This window comes from Recurvomyces mirabilis, assembly GCF_035927965.1.
Source record: "Recurvomyces mirabilis strain CCFEE 5264 chromosome Unknown scaffold_28, whole genome shotgun sequence".
NCBI classification, from domain to species: domain Eukaryota; kingdom Fungi; phylum Ascomycota; class Dothideomycetes; order Mycosphaerellales; family Teratosphaeriaceae; genus Recurvomyces; species Recurvomyces mirabilis.
The window spans coordinates 380,260-396,795 of record NW_027041962.1 but is presented as its reverse complement, the minus strand read 5'-3'; the positions used below and the strand labels follow the sequence as shown (position 1 = coordinate 396,795).

The window sequence follows — 16,536 nt, the reverse complement described above, 5'->3', positions numbered from 1 at the left end:
AACACGAATCTCCTATATATATAGATAAGCCCTTTCCTATATAGATAGTTCGTGTTTAACCTAAGTTACTAACCCGCTAAAAGGTCAAACCTTAGAGTAGTTACTTACCCGACCTATCGCTTGGAACTCACTCGTCTAACGAGCTCTAACCCCCTTGTACCGCAGGTGCATAACAGAGGGTGACCCTCTCCGTCGGAAGAGGCTGCCGAGGACACGGCCCGTTGTGCTGCACCATCCACTAATAATTGTGCGCATCTTTTACATTCCAAAGCATCATCAGGACTTAAGTAGTGGACCACTCTAGATGATTTGACCCTGAACGGTCGCCGTGGCGCATTCGTCAAATGTCAATCAGTCGACTAGATGGTATCATGGAGCTGGAAAATTGACAGAGGGTCTGTGTTTCCGCACTCCCAGTGCCCCTACATGAGCGCAGACAGGAAGTGTGCCATGGGACTCGAACCTTGGGCACTATTGTCAACTACGTGACGTACTGCAGTCACGATCGCCATGCAATGGAGCCACAGTAATTACCCCGCGGCATGAAGAGATCATGTGTTGGTAAGGGCAGAATGTGGCATAAGATATGCTTCAACGTCCGGTAAGGCTCGTCAACAGATGCCGATGACACCATTGACTGGAATGTCTGTAGCACATATTGGTTAGCACCTGCGTTCAAAGCGCAGATCGTGAAGAAGCCAAGGCTGTCACACGCACCGATCGAGGTAGTATAGCTTGCCGCGTCACTCAGAAGGTATACATAGCTGGACAAGATTGTTTGGAACGTCTTCCCTACACGGCTCGAACAAGATGTAACCCCCGCGCCTCCAAGTTCCTCTACCTCCGCCAGTCGTGGCATGCCGCCGTACTGTTTCCTGTAGCACAGGTCAGAGAACGTTTGAGCTCTGCACACGAGTTGACCTACAATTGCTGATCCCAATCCGGTTGCTGTTCGACCCAGTATGTCATTGCGGTTTTCACAAGTCCCTTTTCATAACATCAGCACCCTTTCCCACGTGGCAAGTTGGACGCACAACTCACCGGGCTCACAGAATTCACTCTTATGTTGTATTGAGCCCACTCCTACGTCTTGTTAGCTACTGCCTGCTTTTCAAGCTACCGAGCCCAAGGGTTCAGATTACCGTCGCTAGAGTGTGCGTCATGTTCTGTTACGGCACCACCAGGTCAGCACTATGCTGTAATAAAGCCGCACGATAGCTGTTCATACGTACTCTCACACCAGCTTTACCGACATCATACGGTGCCGACGGAACTCGCTTGTTCGGTCGGTACGACGCCATCGAAGCTGTGAATACAATAGAGCCCTTGACGCCTTGCTTGATAAAAGCTCTTGCTGCGACTCTCGCGCTATAGAACGAGCCGTACAGATTGATGGACCACAACTGTTCAATCCCTTCTGTCGTAAAGTCCAGTGCCAGCCTGTGCTTAGTCCTGCCTGCGTTTACAACCATACCGTGCAATCCGCCACTCTCGAGGATTTTATCCACCGCCTTCGTGACGCTTTCCTCTTTCGTGACATCTGCTCTCAGTGCATGGAGACGGCCGGGATACTTCTTTTGCACTTCCACAAAATCCTCAGTCGTATCGCCGATGTCTATGCCGTACACATGCGCAGCATTATTGCTTAGACATGAGTTGGCGATACCAAGCCCGATGCCTCTGTTGGCGCCTGTGATAGCAATAGCCTTCCCAGTCAGGTTGATTTGAGTTGTGGGCGCCGTTGACTGTGTGACATTGTGTTCACTGCTTGTGTGGTCGCCGTTGCTAGTAGCCATGCCCTCAGTAGCTATTCTCGTAGATGGTGGTACAGTGTATTGGTTGAAAGCAACCAACAGATTGTTTGAAGGTTAGTATTTGCTGGTGCAAATGCGGGTTTGCATCGACCATATGTCGCAGGCTGAACACTGTGGAGTGCATTATGCTACCAGAACGCCAGTATCAAGCTGTAGGTAGACATGGCAGCGGATGACGACTCGTGGCTCATCAATACGAGGGACGCGGTTGAATGTATCCCGTCTCGAGGACCAGCCGATTGGACTAGGCGGCCTGTCCTTTGTGGCTACACCGTATCGAAGGCGATCATGTGAAGTACTTGGTGCCTTCAGATTCCGACCACGTCTGTTCGAGCTCGACCGCCATGTCGTTACTCGGCCATCCTGTGGTCCGCTGGTGTTCACGCAGCAAGTCCAGAATGATTGTCCTGACTTCGACTTTTTCTGTGTTAATTCCAGTTGCATACAAACACATTGTCGAAATCATGACCGCCGCAGGATCTGTGGTACGCATAGCAATACCGATGACCGCGTCTCTGGCTTTCTCAAAATCGTTCTTCCGCTGAGCAATTTCTTTCATGCCGCCGAGGGCAGGCATACATTCCAGAAGGAGCAGGCGAGCAAGAGCATGCACCTGGACGGCGAGACTGGCTGCAGAGGGATTGATCCAGATGGCTTTGATGGGGCCCTGCTGCTGACTAGTCACCGGAAGCCGTCTGTCATGGAACGAGAAGAAGGCGTGCCATTCAGCCAGGTCGTTGCACAAAGCATTGCCTCTGCTGATTCGTGTCTGAATAACAATCTTTCCAGAAGCTGTCTCCGTATCGCTTGCGTAATTAATGCACTGGCCTAGCAGAAACACAGATCTGTCTGGGGGAAGAGGTCAGAGATAGTTCATCGCCCACTGATATGCTTGACTCACTGACGAGACCCCAGAAGTCGAGTTCGGCACACTTTCGTGTCAGCTTGTAAAAGCTCAGTATCTTGCGCCGCTCCTTGAGTGCAGCCCAAACATCCTGCCGCAACCACGCCCACCAAATTGCCTTCTTCAAGCCCGTGCTCTCACCATGAATTGTCTGCGATCGTTGAATATAGAAGACACCTTTGAGGTGACGCTCCCAGCCACTGCCGCTACCGTCAATCATCTCGTAAGTAGAGATTATTAGCACTGTTGCGAGCAGCTCGTCTGAGCGGAGGTATAACGCATCTTTCATGGCATGCTGCAAGTATCGCAGAGTCGCATTGTAGTACTCCACGGCTGTATTTCGCGGCAAATCGAATGGGATGATCGACGGTGAGGATGAAACTTTCAGCGACATGTGGCGAGAAGAAAGTGCAAGTATGGCGGACATCAGGCCTTGGTTTTGAAGTGCCATAGACGGCACGATAGTAGCGAATGAGCGCTCGGGATCTGTGAGATCTATCCACAGGCTCAAGTGATGCACAAAGTGCTCCAGTAGTGCCACTTCAAGGTCAGTGAGAGTGACGGTATCAGAGCTTACATATGTGCCATCCAATGTGATTACAGTTTCCGCCAGGCAAGATACCGATACTGCAGTAGTCGCACTTGCTTGCGGTACGTTCGCAATATCAAGCAATGCCGAAACTTGCGGTAGTATGGGCGATATCAGCACGCCTTCCGCCGCGTCGGTGGCTAACATGCCAAAGTAGCGTAAGGACGCCGCTTCGGCAGTGATGTACGGCCACCCGCTCCATTGCGAGCCAGGGCTCGTCTCCTGGAACGAGTAGTCATCCTCACCTGGTAGGTATATCTGCGCGGTGTCTTCTTCTTCTTGACAGAACTCAGGTGGCTGATCGACCACAGAAGGATAGGCGAAGGCTGCAGGCGCCGTGCTGTCCTCCAAGCATGATCTGATCGGACCACCTGCTCCATTGCGAGAGCTTTTGATCTCAATCACTTCCCGCAACGACGAAGCTGCGTAGACGGCCTTCACAGATGACCTGGACATTTCAGCCTCGGGCTGGCTCGAGGACTGCAGAGTTCGCCCATCACCGGTCGCTCGGCCATGATCCGAGTTATTCGAGCCGGCTAGGCCAGTAATATGATGAGGTGTCCTGGAAGCGACGCGACCATGATTTGTCGTGCCGTTCGCAGGACCAGTGTAGATGCACTCAAGACCAGCCCTGTGACAAGCAACACATTGAGGTCGTTGCTCTCCGCACTTCAAGTGCTTCTTTCGGCATGCTGTGCAGCCAGCCTTGGTTCGCAGGCCCTTGCCACGCGACAGTCTGACCCGTTTACGAGTCGTCTTGGGTCGTGGAGTGTCTTTTGTCTCGGACCCGCGTTGTTCATGAGGCGTGACTTGGTCCATGCTGGAAGCTTGACCCGTGTCGAGGGGCGATGCTGACTAACAATTGTATTCGGTCTCGTCTCGTGTCCACATCAGAGCAGAGATGGAAAAATTCGATCTGCCCAACTCATCATGACCAAGCACCGTGACGATGTAGGTGGAAGTCTACCTGCAGCTACGAAAGGCAAGCTGATAGCTTCAAAATGCTCCACACTGGGATGTCGGACATCAGATGTCGACTTCGGCTATAGTCCCACGCCAAGACCCAATGCTTCCTGCACGAAGTCTATCTGCCTCTATGTCGGAAGACCTCGTCCGCGGCAGAGACTAGGAGGTCGTTTCTCAAAAACACTCCCCGCCTCGGTACCCACTAAACGCCTGTGCCATGCGAGAGCTGTAGTAGAAGACAGTCCACTCACGATGGCGAAGGCAGTCAGAGCAGGGGGTGTGAGCTGTGGGCTAGAAGGTGACCGTTAGTAACACGTTGATAGTGCCGTGGCGTTCTTACGCCAGCCTTTCGCCGCTAGATCTGGACGACGCAACACGAACAGTCAATCTTGCAAATGGCAACTTTGCTCATCGGCAAGGCCGCAGCTATTACTGGAGCAGTGACGGGCATAGGTCGAGCCATTGCAGCAGAGTACTTGCGACACGGCGCCTCTGTTGTAGTCAACCATCTCGATGACGATGCCTCACGAGAACGTTTCGAGACGCTTGTCAAGCAGGCACCAGATCCGAAGAAGCTCTGCGCCGTCGTCGGCAACATTGCGGACAGGGACGTAGGACAGAGCATTGTACGCTCGGCTGTAAAGCACTTCGGCGGGCTTGATGTCTTCGTGGCGAATGCAGGCGTGAGCCAATTCAAAGACCTTCTCACGTTCGTATCCTGCTTCTCGTCATCGTCATGACTGACAACGACCTAGACTTGAGCCAGCGACCCTGGAAGCACACGTCCAAACCAACATCATCGGGACCTTCTGGTCAACACAACCCGCGGCACAAGTCATGGTCGATCGCAAGAAAGGCGGAAGCATAATCGGCATTTCCAGTATCAGTGCTCATCTTGGTGGCGCACAGCAAGTCCACTATACACCCACCAAGGCTGCAGTGCTTTCGATGATGCAGAGTCAAGCTTGTGCGCTTGGGAAGTACGGCATCCGATGCAATACGCTCTTGCCAGGGACTACGAGGACGCAGTTGGCTGCGGAAGATCTGGCTGATGATGCTAAGCTCAAGTATCTGGAGAGCAGGATTCCATTAGGTAGAGTGGCAGACCCGGAGGATATGGCGGGGCCTGCTGTTTTCTTGGCTAGTGATATGAGTAGATACGTTTCGGGAGCGGAGATTCTGGTCGATGGAGGTTGTTCGATCTCCTTGCAATGATGAGATTGCGAGCCGTTGGGCCTGGAGGCGTGGGAGATACTTGAAGCAGTCGATGTGCATATAGACTTACGCCCAACGAGTACTCAGCTCGCTGATACTCACATGCTTGGGGGTACCATGTACTTGCTGCGTCGAAGGTATTTCCCATGCAGTGATACAGTGATGTGACTTCACGATTGCCGTTGTCTTACACATATCTGTCACGCAGCTGCAAGATCCTCAGAGTTATTCGTATAGTATTATGGCCTGGTTGGCATAATGTAGAAAGCGTATTCTAGAAGTAGAATACGGAGCTCGTCAAAGCCGAAGCCGAAGCCGGCGAGATTCGAAGCAATATGCAACCCAAGAATCAAAGTATCAACTCTTTTCGAGAACACAATTTCTAAGGGCGTAGGGCGTGTCAATGACAGAGATCCGGTATCATATCGTAGCTACGGACCTTTTAAACGACCATGGCGACCAGAGACGCAGCCACACCTGAATCCGAGAGCATGCATCCAACGCACGATGAACAGACACCACGAAAGAGGAAGAAGCACCTCACGATCGTAATCAAGCTCGGTACCTAGCCATGTAGCTACCAAAATACATACCACTTCCCTCAGACACCCACTGACAGCCTCGAAGGAACGTCCTCCATCGTCAATGAAACGACTCACGAACCCCTCCTGTCAACCCTTTCCACCATCGTCGAAACCGCCGTCAGTCTACATGATGAAGGGCACCGCATCATCATATGTTCGTCCGGCGCCATTGGCATGGCTCTACGACAGATGAACTTGGAACGGCGACCCAAACACCTTCCGCAAGTCCAAGCCCTCGCAGCCATAGGCCAGTGCAAATTAATGAGCATGTGGGATCAACTCTTCTCGCACCTTCGAGTCCCTGTAGCACAAATATTGCTCACGAGAAACGACATAGCCGATCGGACACAGTACCTGAACGCGCAGAACACGATACATGAGTTGATACACATGGGCGTGGTGCCGATTGTGAACGAGAATGATACACTTTCAGTCCAGGAGATCAAGTTTGGCGACAACGATACTTTGTCTGCCATCACAGCAGGCATGGTGCAAGCGGACTACCTGTTCTTGATGACAGACGTGGATTGTCTGTACGACAAGAATCCTCGTACGCATCCTGATGCCAAGGCTATAGAGGTGGTGGAGGATATCGCCGACCTGGACGTGGATGTCAGTAGTGCCGGATCGTCCCTCGGGACAGGAGGAATGGGCACGAAGATCGTGGCGGCGAGATTGGCGACTGCAGCAGGCGTCACAACGGTGATCACACGGAGTAGCAAGCCCGGCAATATTGCTGCAATCGTCCGCCATGTAGAGGCGCAGAAAAGTGGTCTACGAAGCATGGACGCAAGTGGAGAGTTGCCTGTCCGTCCTCATCAGCCAGATGTCGAGAATCTGCAAAAGACTGCCGTGCTGAATGAAACCGGTATTTCGGCACCTAAACTGGACGAGCCAGATCTACCACCACTGCATACCCGATTTCTTCCCGACCTTCATCCAATACGAGATCGCTACTTCTGGCTTCTACACGGTCTAGCGCCACATGGCACCATCTACATCGATAGTGGAGCCTTCACAGCCTTGACTAAGAAGTCCGGTCTTCTTCCTGTCGGGATCGTAGACGTGGAAGGCTCCTTCGGCCAAAGTGAATGCGTGCGCCTCTCCGCCTTGCCATCTCGTGACGCGCCACTCAGTGAAGCAGAGGAAGTCGGACGAGCATTAGTGAACTACTCCTCCACTGAAGTTAAGAGGATCGCCGGAGTAAGGAGTTCACAGATTGCAGAGATTCTGGGCTATGCGGACTCGGAGTACGTCGCGCATCGAGAAAGTGTAGCCCTCTTCAAGCGAGAGATGTCTAGGCCGGCAACACCGATGCAGACCGGAAGGGAGGACAAGAGAGCGAGCATTGGGAGGTTGAGCAATTATGTGGATGGGTAGAGATTCGAGCTCTCAATCAGATCCCTGGACTGAGCTCATCTTTGGTAGAACTCAGTTCTAGTCGCAGCTACTGGTCTATAATCACATAGTGACAGACCTAGGAGTGAGAGGCTTTGCTAGCGTCGAAACGTCAATTGATCGCTGGCTGCCTAATCGTCACGCACGACACGCGACTCTCAAGCCTTCGCACGAGCGGGCTGGGCGTGCAATGCGCAACCATGGACACCGTGGTGTCGATCATATACATACTGCACTAAAAGACGACGTACTCAGGCTCAGGGTATAAGGCTTACGATTTACGACTCAACCGCCACAGCGGTCAGCGCTCTGAGACAGCTCAATAGCCGTACAAGGTGGACCTCATGTCAATATCAGACGAAGTCGAAACACCACTCGGACAGCCGGAGCTAAATCTGCCTGGAGTGGGAAGTACAGAACACGATCAGGAAAGTCGGAGGTGAGAGGCTCATTCCGAGCTGTTCATACATGCTTGCCTTAGCAACTTGTTCGTAAATACTCATGCGCACAAGCTTCATGTGCTCCAGTGACCCAAATTTGCAATTGACCGCCAACACCATGCTTGAAATTGACATTCTCGAGAATCACATTAATGAACACCGCCTCATCAGGAGCCATAACTCGACTTCTTGCCGAACATCCGAAAGATCCCCTTGCCCGACTTTGATTTGGGCTTCGTTGGTGGTTTAGTCTGCTTGTACGGAGTGGGGGCTACAGCGTACGTCCTGATCGCCACAGCAGCGGGACTAATCGCCTCTCTCACACTCGACGGAGCACTCGTGTCAGTCAGACCGGGCGTCAGCGTAGCTTCCGACGCGGTTGAGCTGCCAAAGCTATCGTTGCGTGCTTCGGCGCTTGGGTCGTATACATGTAATGTTTCGACTACATTATCGCTTTGTTGATGTGGTTGTCGTTGTTGCATTGGTGCTACGATTGCGTCTTCGAAGGCGTAGTATTGTGCTTCTTGCTCGTCTTCGTCTGATGGTAGCGTGGCCCATTGTGAAGGTTGCGTTTTCCGCAGTGCTTCGATCATTGCTCGTTGTTGTGCGTGGTAGGATGCTAGTTGTGCTCGGTAGGCTGCTTGCGCGGGTGATGGTGTGACGTCCATGGTATCCATTTATGCAGGTGACTTATGTAGGACTGAGGTATGTCTGCGAGATGTTTCACAATGTCGATGATTCTTTCTTGATCGCAGATGAGAAGCAAAGATCACGTTCGATGAGTCTCACGAGGGAAGTAAGCACAACTAATAAGCTGATCATGAATACAAAGCCCTCCAAGCAGCTGGGCAGTAATGTACTCGTCAGACGGATGGGCTCGGCAGCATCGCTGCGGCCGGTTCACGAATGACAATGCGAGCTGCGGGACATTGCTAAACACCGTGCGGGCGTGGCCTATGCGATGTCAGGAAACTTGTTGCCTGATGATTCTTGCTCATCACATCCGGCGTCCGGGTGCGTCAGCAATGACTTGTGCATGGATGTTCAGGTGGATTTGGAGTTTGCCAGGATGGGCTCGGGTCCGCTCGTACACGCAAAGCCCGAGAGATCAGGTGAGCCTCGGATTATGATTTTGACCAAGAGGTCCAAGAAGAGGAGCAGAAACGCCATGCACTTATGATCGCTGAAAACTGCTGTGCTGGCATGTATTGCGCTTTGATGGGCATATATGCATGAGAGTTCAAACGAACTCGTGTTGAGCAGTCCAGCCGGCGCGAAGGAAACTGCTTTGGGCCGGGTGAAGGCATGAGAGAGGATTTCGGAGCAGGAAGCGTACGGATCCGATTGCATGGATCCGGGGCTGTTGGTGCCAAGACCACGTCAGCAACGAGATCTGGATCACCTTACACGTGAACGAGGAGAGGCGCATCACTGTGGATTGGCAGTGGCAGAGTCGACCTGTTCATCTAGTATCTAGCTTTCTATCCAAGTCTTGTTATTCACATCATGACAAAGCTCATGCTAGTATACAAACAGCGACCAGTGCCTGAGTAATACACCTATGCTTCTTGTCTCCAGCAGAGCGCTTGCTCAACTCCATCCAATCTCGTCACCACCATACTCTAAGACGTCTCCCTCACAACACTGTCCAGCGCCTTTGCGAAATACTCCACATTCTTCGTGTTCAACCCCGCCATCGATATCCGTCCATTCTTCGTCATGTATACGTGAAACTTCTCTCTCAACTTCCCCACCTGCTGCTCGTTCAACCCTGTGAACGAGAACATACCAATCTGCTCCGTGATATGATCCCATTTCCCCGGCGTCTCCAGCTCATCCAACTTCGACTTCAGCGCCTTGCGCATGGAGATGATACGACCAGACATCGTACGCAGATCTTCCTCCCATTGCGAGAAGAGCTTGTCGTCGTTGAGAACCATACTCGCGATTCGGGCGCCGTAAGCGGGTGGGTTGGAGATCTCGGAGCGCTGGAGGATCGCGAGTTGGCTGCCTACTCGCGCAACCTCGTCTTGTGCGTTTGCGGATGGAGCTGCAACGAAATGGAAACAGCCTGCTCGCTCACCGTACAGGCCGAAGTTCTTGGCATATGATTGAGCGATCATAAGTTCGAAGCCTTGGTCTACGAAGTAATTGATTGCCCATGCGTCGGTGGAGAGTGAACCTGAGGCGAAGCCCTGGTACGCGCAGTCGAAGAAAGGGAAGTGGCGTTTCTGTCTCATGACGTGTGCGATCTTGGTCCATTGGTCTCGTGTGGGATCTACGCCTGTGGGGTTGTGTGCGCAGGCATGGAGAAGTATAACACTGCCTTCGGCTGCGCTCTCAATCGCCTTGATCATGCCATCAAAGTCTAGACCTTTCGTCTCTTTGGAGAAGTATGGGTAGGTCTTCACTGGCAAGTGGACGTTTGTGATGATCTGGTTGTGGTTGGCCCATGTTGGCGAGGAACAGTATATCGCCTTGGCCTCCGCCGATTGTGGATTGTAGAACCTTGAGATGAATGCAGAGCCGAGATGTACAGCACCGGTACCTGAGATGGTCTGCAGGGAGATCACTCGCTTGTCCTGGATCGCTGCCGAGTCCTTGCCAAGAATGAGCTTTTGAGAGGCGAAATTGAAGTCGGCGAGGCCGCCAATTGGTAGGTATTCGTGGTTGAGATCTGGGTCTTTGCGTAGGAGGTCATCGGCCTGCATTGGTCAATAATTAGCGAGCCATCGGGTGACAGCTAGACAAGCTTTGTGCCGTCCTTACCGCTTTCACCACTGGGAGTACCCAAGGCTTTGCGTTGTCGTCTCTGTATGCGCCAATACCCAGATCTACCTTCTTCGAATCTGTGTCTTTCCTGTACGCCGCCATCAACCCAAACAGCGGATCCTCAGGTGCTTGTGGGACGACATCAGCATTGAAGGCTGTTATGATCGGCTCATCGCCGTTGGTTGCGTGAGGCGCCATATGTCCTTGAATTTGGCCTAATCGGTCGTTTGCGTATTGTTGAGAGATCGAGGGTCTTGTAACTCGTGATATGTTCGACATATGCGCGGCTCAAGGAAGAATCCCAGGGTCGGTGAGTGGAAAAGCTGGGGTTGACGATCCGGGGCAGCGACGCTACTCAAAACAGAATAGTTCAGGAACCGTGCGTTCGAGGCCGGGAATATCGAAGGGGAAGGACGATGCGCTGCACAGGGTTGGAGGGTGTAGGACGATATCTTCACCGTGTTGGAGTGGAAGGTCGACCAGACTCGTGCCGGAGCGATGAGATGACCATCATATACGCACCTCTTATGGTACGTGCCCGTTATGCTCCGACGACGATGATCATCCTTGGGCCGAGGCTGCGTTCCTTCCATGACCACCACACTTCTGGTGTGCAAAAGCACAGTGTTGACCTGTAGTATAATAGACTGTATAAGAGCGATGCGTCGAAGGGCCAGGTATCGACACATCGGCTGAGATCCTGCATCTCGCTCGCTGCTCCGGGGCAAGGATTGTCACGATGAGACCTCGACGATGATGGATACAGGAAGCGGTATAGTACGGCAGCCAGGAGGGCGAAACATCCATACCATACGCTCGACCAGGTTGCTAGTCTAGCCATCGACCGACCAGCCAAGCAGCTCGGTGAAACGGACAATATGCAGCACTACTGTTGGCATTGCAGCTTTTGTAACCAAGTACCCCAGCACCCCCTCTCACGGGGGATAACGCTGTCCCAAGCAATCTCAAGCTATATATATCAGCAATGGGTCCACCTTGGGAAGTCTCAAATAACACTCATAGCACAAGCAGATCGCCAGCATGAAAGCACTAACATACGACGGCCCAGGCAAGATCAAGGTAGTCGACAAACCAACCCCTACTATCACCAATCCCGCAGATGCCGTAGTGAAGCTCCTTCGCACAACCATCTGCGGTACAGATCTCCATATAATCAAAGGCGATGTCCCTACTGCACCTGCTGGCCGCACTTTAGGCCACGAAGGCATAGGCCTGGTCCACGACATTGGCCCAGAAGTCAAAAGTCTCAAGAAAGGCGATCGAGTCCTCATTGCCTGCATCACTTCTTGCGCCACCTGTAGCTTCTGCAAAAGGTCGATGAACGACCAGTGCAAGAATGGCGGCTGGACTCTTGGCAACACTAGTGACGGGACGCAAGCTGAATACGTTCGCATCCCGTACACTGATGCGAATCTCTACCACGTCCCCGAGGGCGTGGACGAAAGAAGCCTTCTCGTTTTCTCGGATATACTTCCTTCCGGGCTCGAAGTCGGCGTCCTCCGCGGCGGAGTGAAGCCTGGTTGTACTCTTGCTATCGTTGGTGCGGGGCCAGTAGGTCTAGCTTGCGCGATTACAGCAAAACTTTACTCGCCACGCAAGATTGTCTTCTTTGACAAAGACGAAGCGAGGCTAGAAGTGGCGAAGAAGATAGGAGCAGATGACTGCATCAATCCGACTCAGGGCGATGTGCGAGAGCTAGCTAGCAAGCACTTCGGCGACATCGATGGCTTCGATGTCGTGATCGAAGCTGTAGGCGTCCCAGCTACCTTCAAGATGTGTCAGGATCTTGTGGGTATAGGCGGCCATCTTGCGAACGTGGGAGTACACGGTACGAAAGTGGAGCTCGACATTGATCGGTTGTGGCCGCGGTCTACCACTATCAGTATGGCATTGGTCAGTGCACATACTATACCGCAACTGCTGGACCTGAATAGTGCTGGCAAGCTGGACACAGGTGCTATGATCACGCACGATTTCAAGTTCAGTGAGATCGAGAAGGCGTACGATGTCTTCAGTCGAGCGGCGGAGACGAAGAGCTTGAAGGTTAACATCGAGTTCTAGGTATGCTAGCTTCCTCGCATAAAACTTTCTCTGACCTGAATCCTAATTCACTAGTCGTAAGACAGTACTGGCCAACCTGAGCTGTAATTGATGTAATCCCAGCCGAGTAACTTGAGGTTGTCCGCGTACTTTGGATCGCTGGTCGTGTTGACGTAGTGGCTGGAAGATCATGTCAGCACGAAACATTGTACCCAGAAGCATTGGCGAACACTCACAAGTACAGCACATCCCTGCCATTATATCCAGACAAGATGCCTTGCCCGCCAGGACCGTAGATATTGCCATGACTCCCGTAGACAATGTTACCGCCGCCTTTCCTCAGGTCGACGCCATTGCTGTCCACGAAGGGCCCAGTGGCTGCCTTCGACCTGCCGACACGAATGGAGTATTCTGTACCCTTGGCAGGCAGAGCGGACGGATCATAGCCGCAGCAGATACCATGGCTATACCAGAGGTAGTAGTAGCCACCACTGTAACTCATGTAGCTCCCCTCCTCTGCCTGCGTACCAACAGGATCGAATGACAGCCCAACGGCGGTCTTGAGGTTCGCCTTCATAAGATTAGACGAGAGCTGGACCTGGAAGATGTCGGACCAGAAACTGCCGTAGTTGAGATAAGGTATGTCCGTTTTGGGATCCACGAATAGCGCCGCATCGATGGCGTTGGAGGTGTTGAGCGGGTAGGCAGCAGTCGGGCTCGAGGACAGGATGGCCCCATGGTCAGTCCAGCTTCCTGGGAGCAGGGTTGTGGAGGTCGCAAGGCCGATGGAAGAGACTTGGCTGCCAAACTGGGAGACAGAGTAGAAGTTGTAGTAGGTTGAACCTACTTTATGGACGTCTGGTGCCCTGTCACATTGCGATTAGTGGCGATGCTCTGCACTTCGGGGATACTCGAGCAGGTGAGGCATACCAAGGGTCGGCATTACCGCTATTACTGATAACACTCTTGCCTTTGAGCACACTTCCCAAGATCTTCCAGTCGCCATCGAGACTTCCTGCCTTTGAAGCTCGAGATATGGCTGTTAAGCCGTGAGTTGAGAATGAGAAGTAGTGGCCATCTGGTCCGAGGACTATGCTCGGGTCGTGAACGTGAATACCACCCCAGCCTTGCGTCGCGTCATTTGGGTGAGCTGAATCATCCTCACCAGTAACAACGTGAGGTTGAGGCCAATTCGTGCTAGCGAAGATGTTGCCTGTTGCTGGTGCGGCGATGGATGTGCTGGCCAGCAGCGCGAGGGTTAGAAAAGACGCCATCTCTGGAGGTCTTCAGAGTGGCTGGCAAACGAGACAACTGATGTTTGTGGACTCGTTGGAAATGAAGTAAGAAGGAGAATGGCTCAGCCCACACCTGTACTAACCTTCCATCTGTCGCAGATGACCCCAAAATCTCGGTATACATCACTCCGAAGAAGACAAGCTTGTAGGTCGATCGACATAGATTGAGTTGCGTACGTCCGAAGGAGGGCACAGGAGGTATTGGCAGGCATGGAAACACTAGCTGTTACAGATCTTTGTTGACGCTCGTGAAGAGGGTTGGGTCCCGGAAGAATGACAGGAAAGTCTCGGAATGGTCCTCATCGGTAGAAGTGTGTAGTGTACCGTCACCAGGCGTCTAAGATTCTCCGGTGCGGTATATGTGCAAGACGTGATGTACCTAGTGTTTTCGTGTCGAGGAAGGCGGGAGAGGAAGTGCTTGGTGGACTCAAAGTACCGGCGGAGAATTGTCGCACCGTGAGATTTTCCGGCGTACTCTCTTGGTTCTACGATCAAAGTGTCGGCGCACGAGGATACTTTCACCCTTGCAATGAAGACCACAGAGAGATTGTCCCGTGTGTTGCAAGGAGACATCACTTCGTCGCTGTACATCTGATGCTACCACCCGCCATCGTGAGGTCAAGCGCGGTTGGTCTCCAAATGACAATCCCCTGCTCTCTCCAGTGGTGCTAGCAATAACGCACATCACAACTCAGCAGTCCCTAGGCCTTGCTGCCTCTTTGTGAGAAGACGCCGCAAGCGCTCTCTCCGAAGACCAAGAGCCGCATACTGTCGATGCTGATGTACGCTCGACTACTACTCGACACGATGAGAGCAAGCATGTCTGACGTTGCAAGTGAGTCCGATCGCGAAACACGAGTACGGATATGATGAACTCAAATGGGCGCGAGAATACAAGGCTCATTTCCTTGTTCTGACGTTCGACGCACTTATCGCAGTATTTGTGTGTACTGTGGCCAATATTTGTGTCCCCTTGTTCTCATACCAGGAAGCGCAGACGCATTGCTCGACGGCGATAGCGCCCAATGATGTGCTTCTCGGCCACAGTCACTGCTAACTTCGTCATAGTATACTAGCTGTTCCATACTCAAGCGAGACTCTGCTGAGCTCGGAGGGTCTCTGTATCTACCTACGTCAACGTGCAGATGGCATACATGTAATCTACATACGAACTTAGCTTAACGCAGTACATACTACACCGCACCTACAGGACTGTATACTCCTGTCACATAAAGACTGTCACCATACATCGGAACCAGCCAGTGTTTAGAACGATTATCAAAGATTCAAGCATGGCTTACCTAACGGTGGCCCCCCCCCGTTGGCCCACCAGAAGTCGGCGTAGTGTTGACCACTAACGCAGATATATCTGACCGCGTTCCTTGCGTCGTTGGTCAAGGGGCAAGACCTGTGCCCAGTGGCAAACAGTTTCAACTACCACGAAGCTGCGCCCCAGACCATACGCTCGTTCCAAGGCATCTACACCAGTAACTTTAACGAGACCATAACCGTCTGTTGTTCTGATGCCTTCGTTTGATCGCCTAGATTCTAATATGGCTCGTCTAGTTCTGCAATTTCAAAGCGAAATCATTCGAGGTTCGACCTTCACGGGATTTATGATTCTGATTGCCCATAGCTGACGGCATCACCACAGCTTGATTCCTGGACTATCATACCCGTCTTAGCTCAAACAGCTTATGGCGCTCCTCCATAGTGCGTAAAATCGCCCTACCAACTCAGAAGCTAAGCACTGACCCAGTCCTCGCAGCACGAGCGTAGGCGCAGTCCTGACGGGAAGTGTTTATGTCGCCGGCAACGGCAGTATAATATGGAACGGCTTCGGCTTTAGCGCCACAGGTCCATACAATTGTGCTTTCGCATTGAGTGGCAATGGGAGTGCAGCGGAAGGGTACTACACCTACACTAACCAGAAGAACGGGAGTAGTCCAGCAGGCGAGACAGGCGCATGGTTGCTCAAGTACACCCGTGAGCCGACTTGGGGTGAGTGTGCGCTGGTGGATCGCGGGTATACGGCGAAGGATTATGAGACCGGGTGTATTGCGTCGGGCGAGTGATGTGATGGTGGAACGCGCGAGAGATCGGCAGCCAGGTACGATGCAAAGACCTGGGAGATGTTGTCGGGCTTGTGGCAACTCGTTTCGGACGGGTCCCTCATAGTGGGCCATTGTCGCAGAAGGCTTGATTGTACAGATGCACAAGAGGTCCCAGGTGCAGAGTCGCCTTCGACAAATCACTAGGTAAGCAGCTCTTCCGGTTGGGTGCGCACTGTTTGCTTGGCCAAGAAATTCCGTTATCGACGATCCATACTTCATTCCATGACATTGTGTGGCTCTTCGTACCACAGCATAGCACGGCTACGGGATATGTCTAAGCGTTTTCGCTTGTTGAGAGGGTTTGGAGAGGACCCTCTGCTTGCACTGGTGCCTTGTGAAACAAAGCATTCACCTGTTCTGTGCTCTTGCTGTCGAGGCTCATCA

At 52.5% G+C, this 16,536-nt stretch overlaps 7 protein-coding genes across 7 annotated transcripts; 3 read left to right on the top strand and 4 right to left on the bottom strand.

The window, feature by feature from the left end:
• Positions 1 to 1,169: 1,169 nt before the first annotated feature.
• LTS14_009022 (uncharacterized protein) lies at positions 1,170 to 1,796 on the bottom strand (the record flags this gene model as incomplete). Its single annotated transcript, XM_064841705.1, has 2 exons — positions 1,170 to 1,196; positions 1,233 to 1,796. The coding sequence occupies 2 exons, from the start codon at positions 1,794 to 1,796 to the stop codon at positions 1,170 to 1,172; spliced, it is 591 nt and encodes a 196-aa protein (XP_064690868.1).
• Positions 1,797 to 2,100: 304 nt separating this feature from the next.
• On the bottom strand, positions 2,101 to 4,126 carry LTS14_009021 (uncharacterized protein; the record flags this gene model as incomplete). The annotated part of the gene is made up of 2 exons (XM_064841704.1): positions 2,101 to 2,663; positions 2,716 to 4,126. 2 exons carry the CDS (start codon positions 4,124 to 4,126, stop codon positions 2,101 to 2,103), a joined length of 1,974 nt encoding a protein of 657 aa, XP_064690867.1.
• Positions 4,127 to 4,668: 542 nt separating this feature from the next.
• On the top strand, positions 4,669 to 5,488 carry LTS14_009020 (uncharacterized protein; the record flags this gene model as incomplete). Its single annotated transcript, XM_064841703.1, has 2 exons — positions 4,669 to 4,982; positions 5,029 to 5,488. The coding sequence occupies 2 exons, from the start codon at positions 4,669 to 4,671 to the stop codon at positions 5,486 to 5,488; spliced, it is 774 nt and encodes a 257-aa protein (XP_064690866.1).
• Positions 5,489 to 5,940: 452 nt separating this feature from the next.
• Positions 5,941 to 7,452, top strand: PRO1 (Glutamate 5-kinase; the record flags this gene model as incomplete). The annotated part of the gene is made up of 2 exons (XM_064841702.1): positions 5,941 to 6,036; positions 6,094 to 7,452. 2 exons carry the CDS (start codon positions 5,941 to 5,943, stop codon positions 7,450 to 7,452), a joined length of 1,455 nt encoding a protein of 484 aa, XP_064690865.1.
• Positions 7,453 to 9,532: 2,080 nt separating this feature from the next.
• aat2 (Aspartate aminotransferase, cytoplasmic) lies at positions 9,533 to 10,880 on the bottom strand (the record flags this gene model as incomplete). The annotated part of the gene is made up of 2 exons (XM_064841701.1): positions 9,533 to 10,615; positions 10,680 to 10,880. 2 exons carry the CDS (start codon positions 10,878 to 10,880, stop codon positions 9,533 to 9,535), a joined length of 1,284 nt encoding a protein of 427 aa, XP_064690864.1.
• Positions 10,881 to 11,723: 843 nt separating this feature from the next.
• On the top strand, positions 11,724 to 12,764 carry LTS14_009017 (uncharacterized protein; the record flags this gene model as incomplete). Its single annotated transcript, XM_064841700.1, has 1 exon — positions 11,724 to 12,764. One exon carries the CDS (start codon positions 11,724 to 11,726, stop codon positions 12,762 to 12,764), a length of 1,041 nt encoding a protein of 346 aa, XP_064690863.1.
• A 50-nt stretch (positions 12,765 to 12,814) lies between these two features.
• LTS14_009016 (uncharacterized protein) lies at positions 12,815 to 14,017 on the bottom strand (the record flags this gene model as incomplete). Its single annotated transcript, XM_064841699.1, has 3 exons — positions 12,815 to 12,923; positions 12,980 to 13,609; positions 13,674 to 14,017. 3 exons carry the CDS (start codon positions 14,015 to 14,017, stop codon positions 12,815 to 12,817), a joined length of 1,083 nt encoding a protein of 360 aa, XP_064690862.1.
• Between the last annotated feature and the right edge of the window lie 2,519 nt (positions 14,018 to 16,536).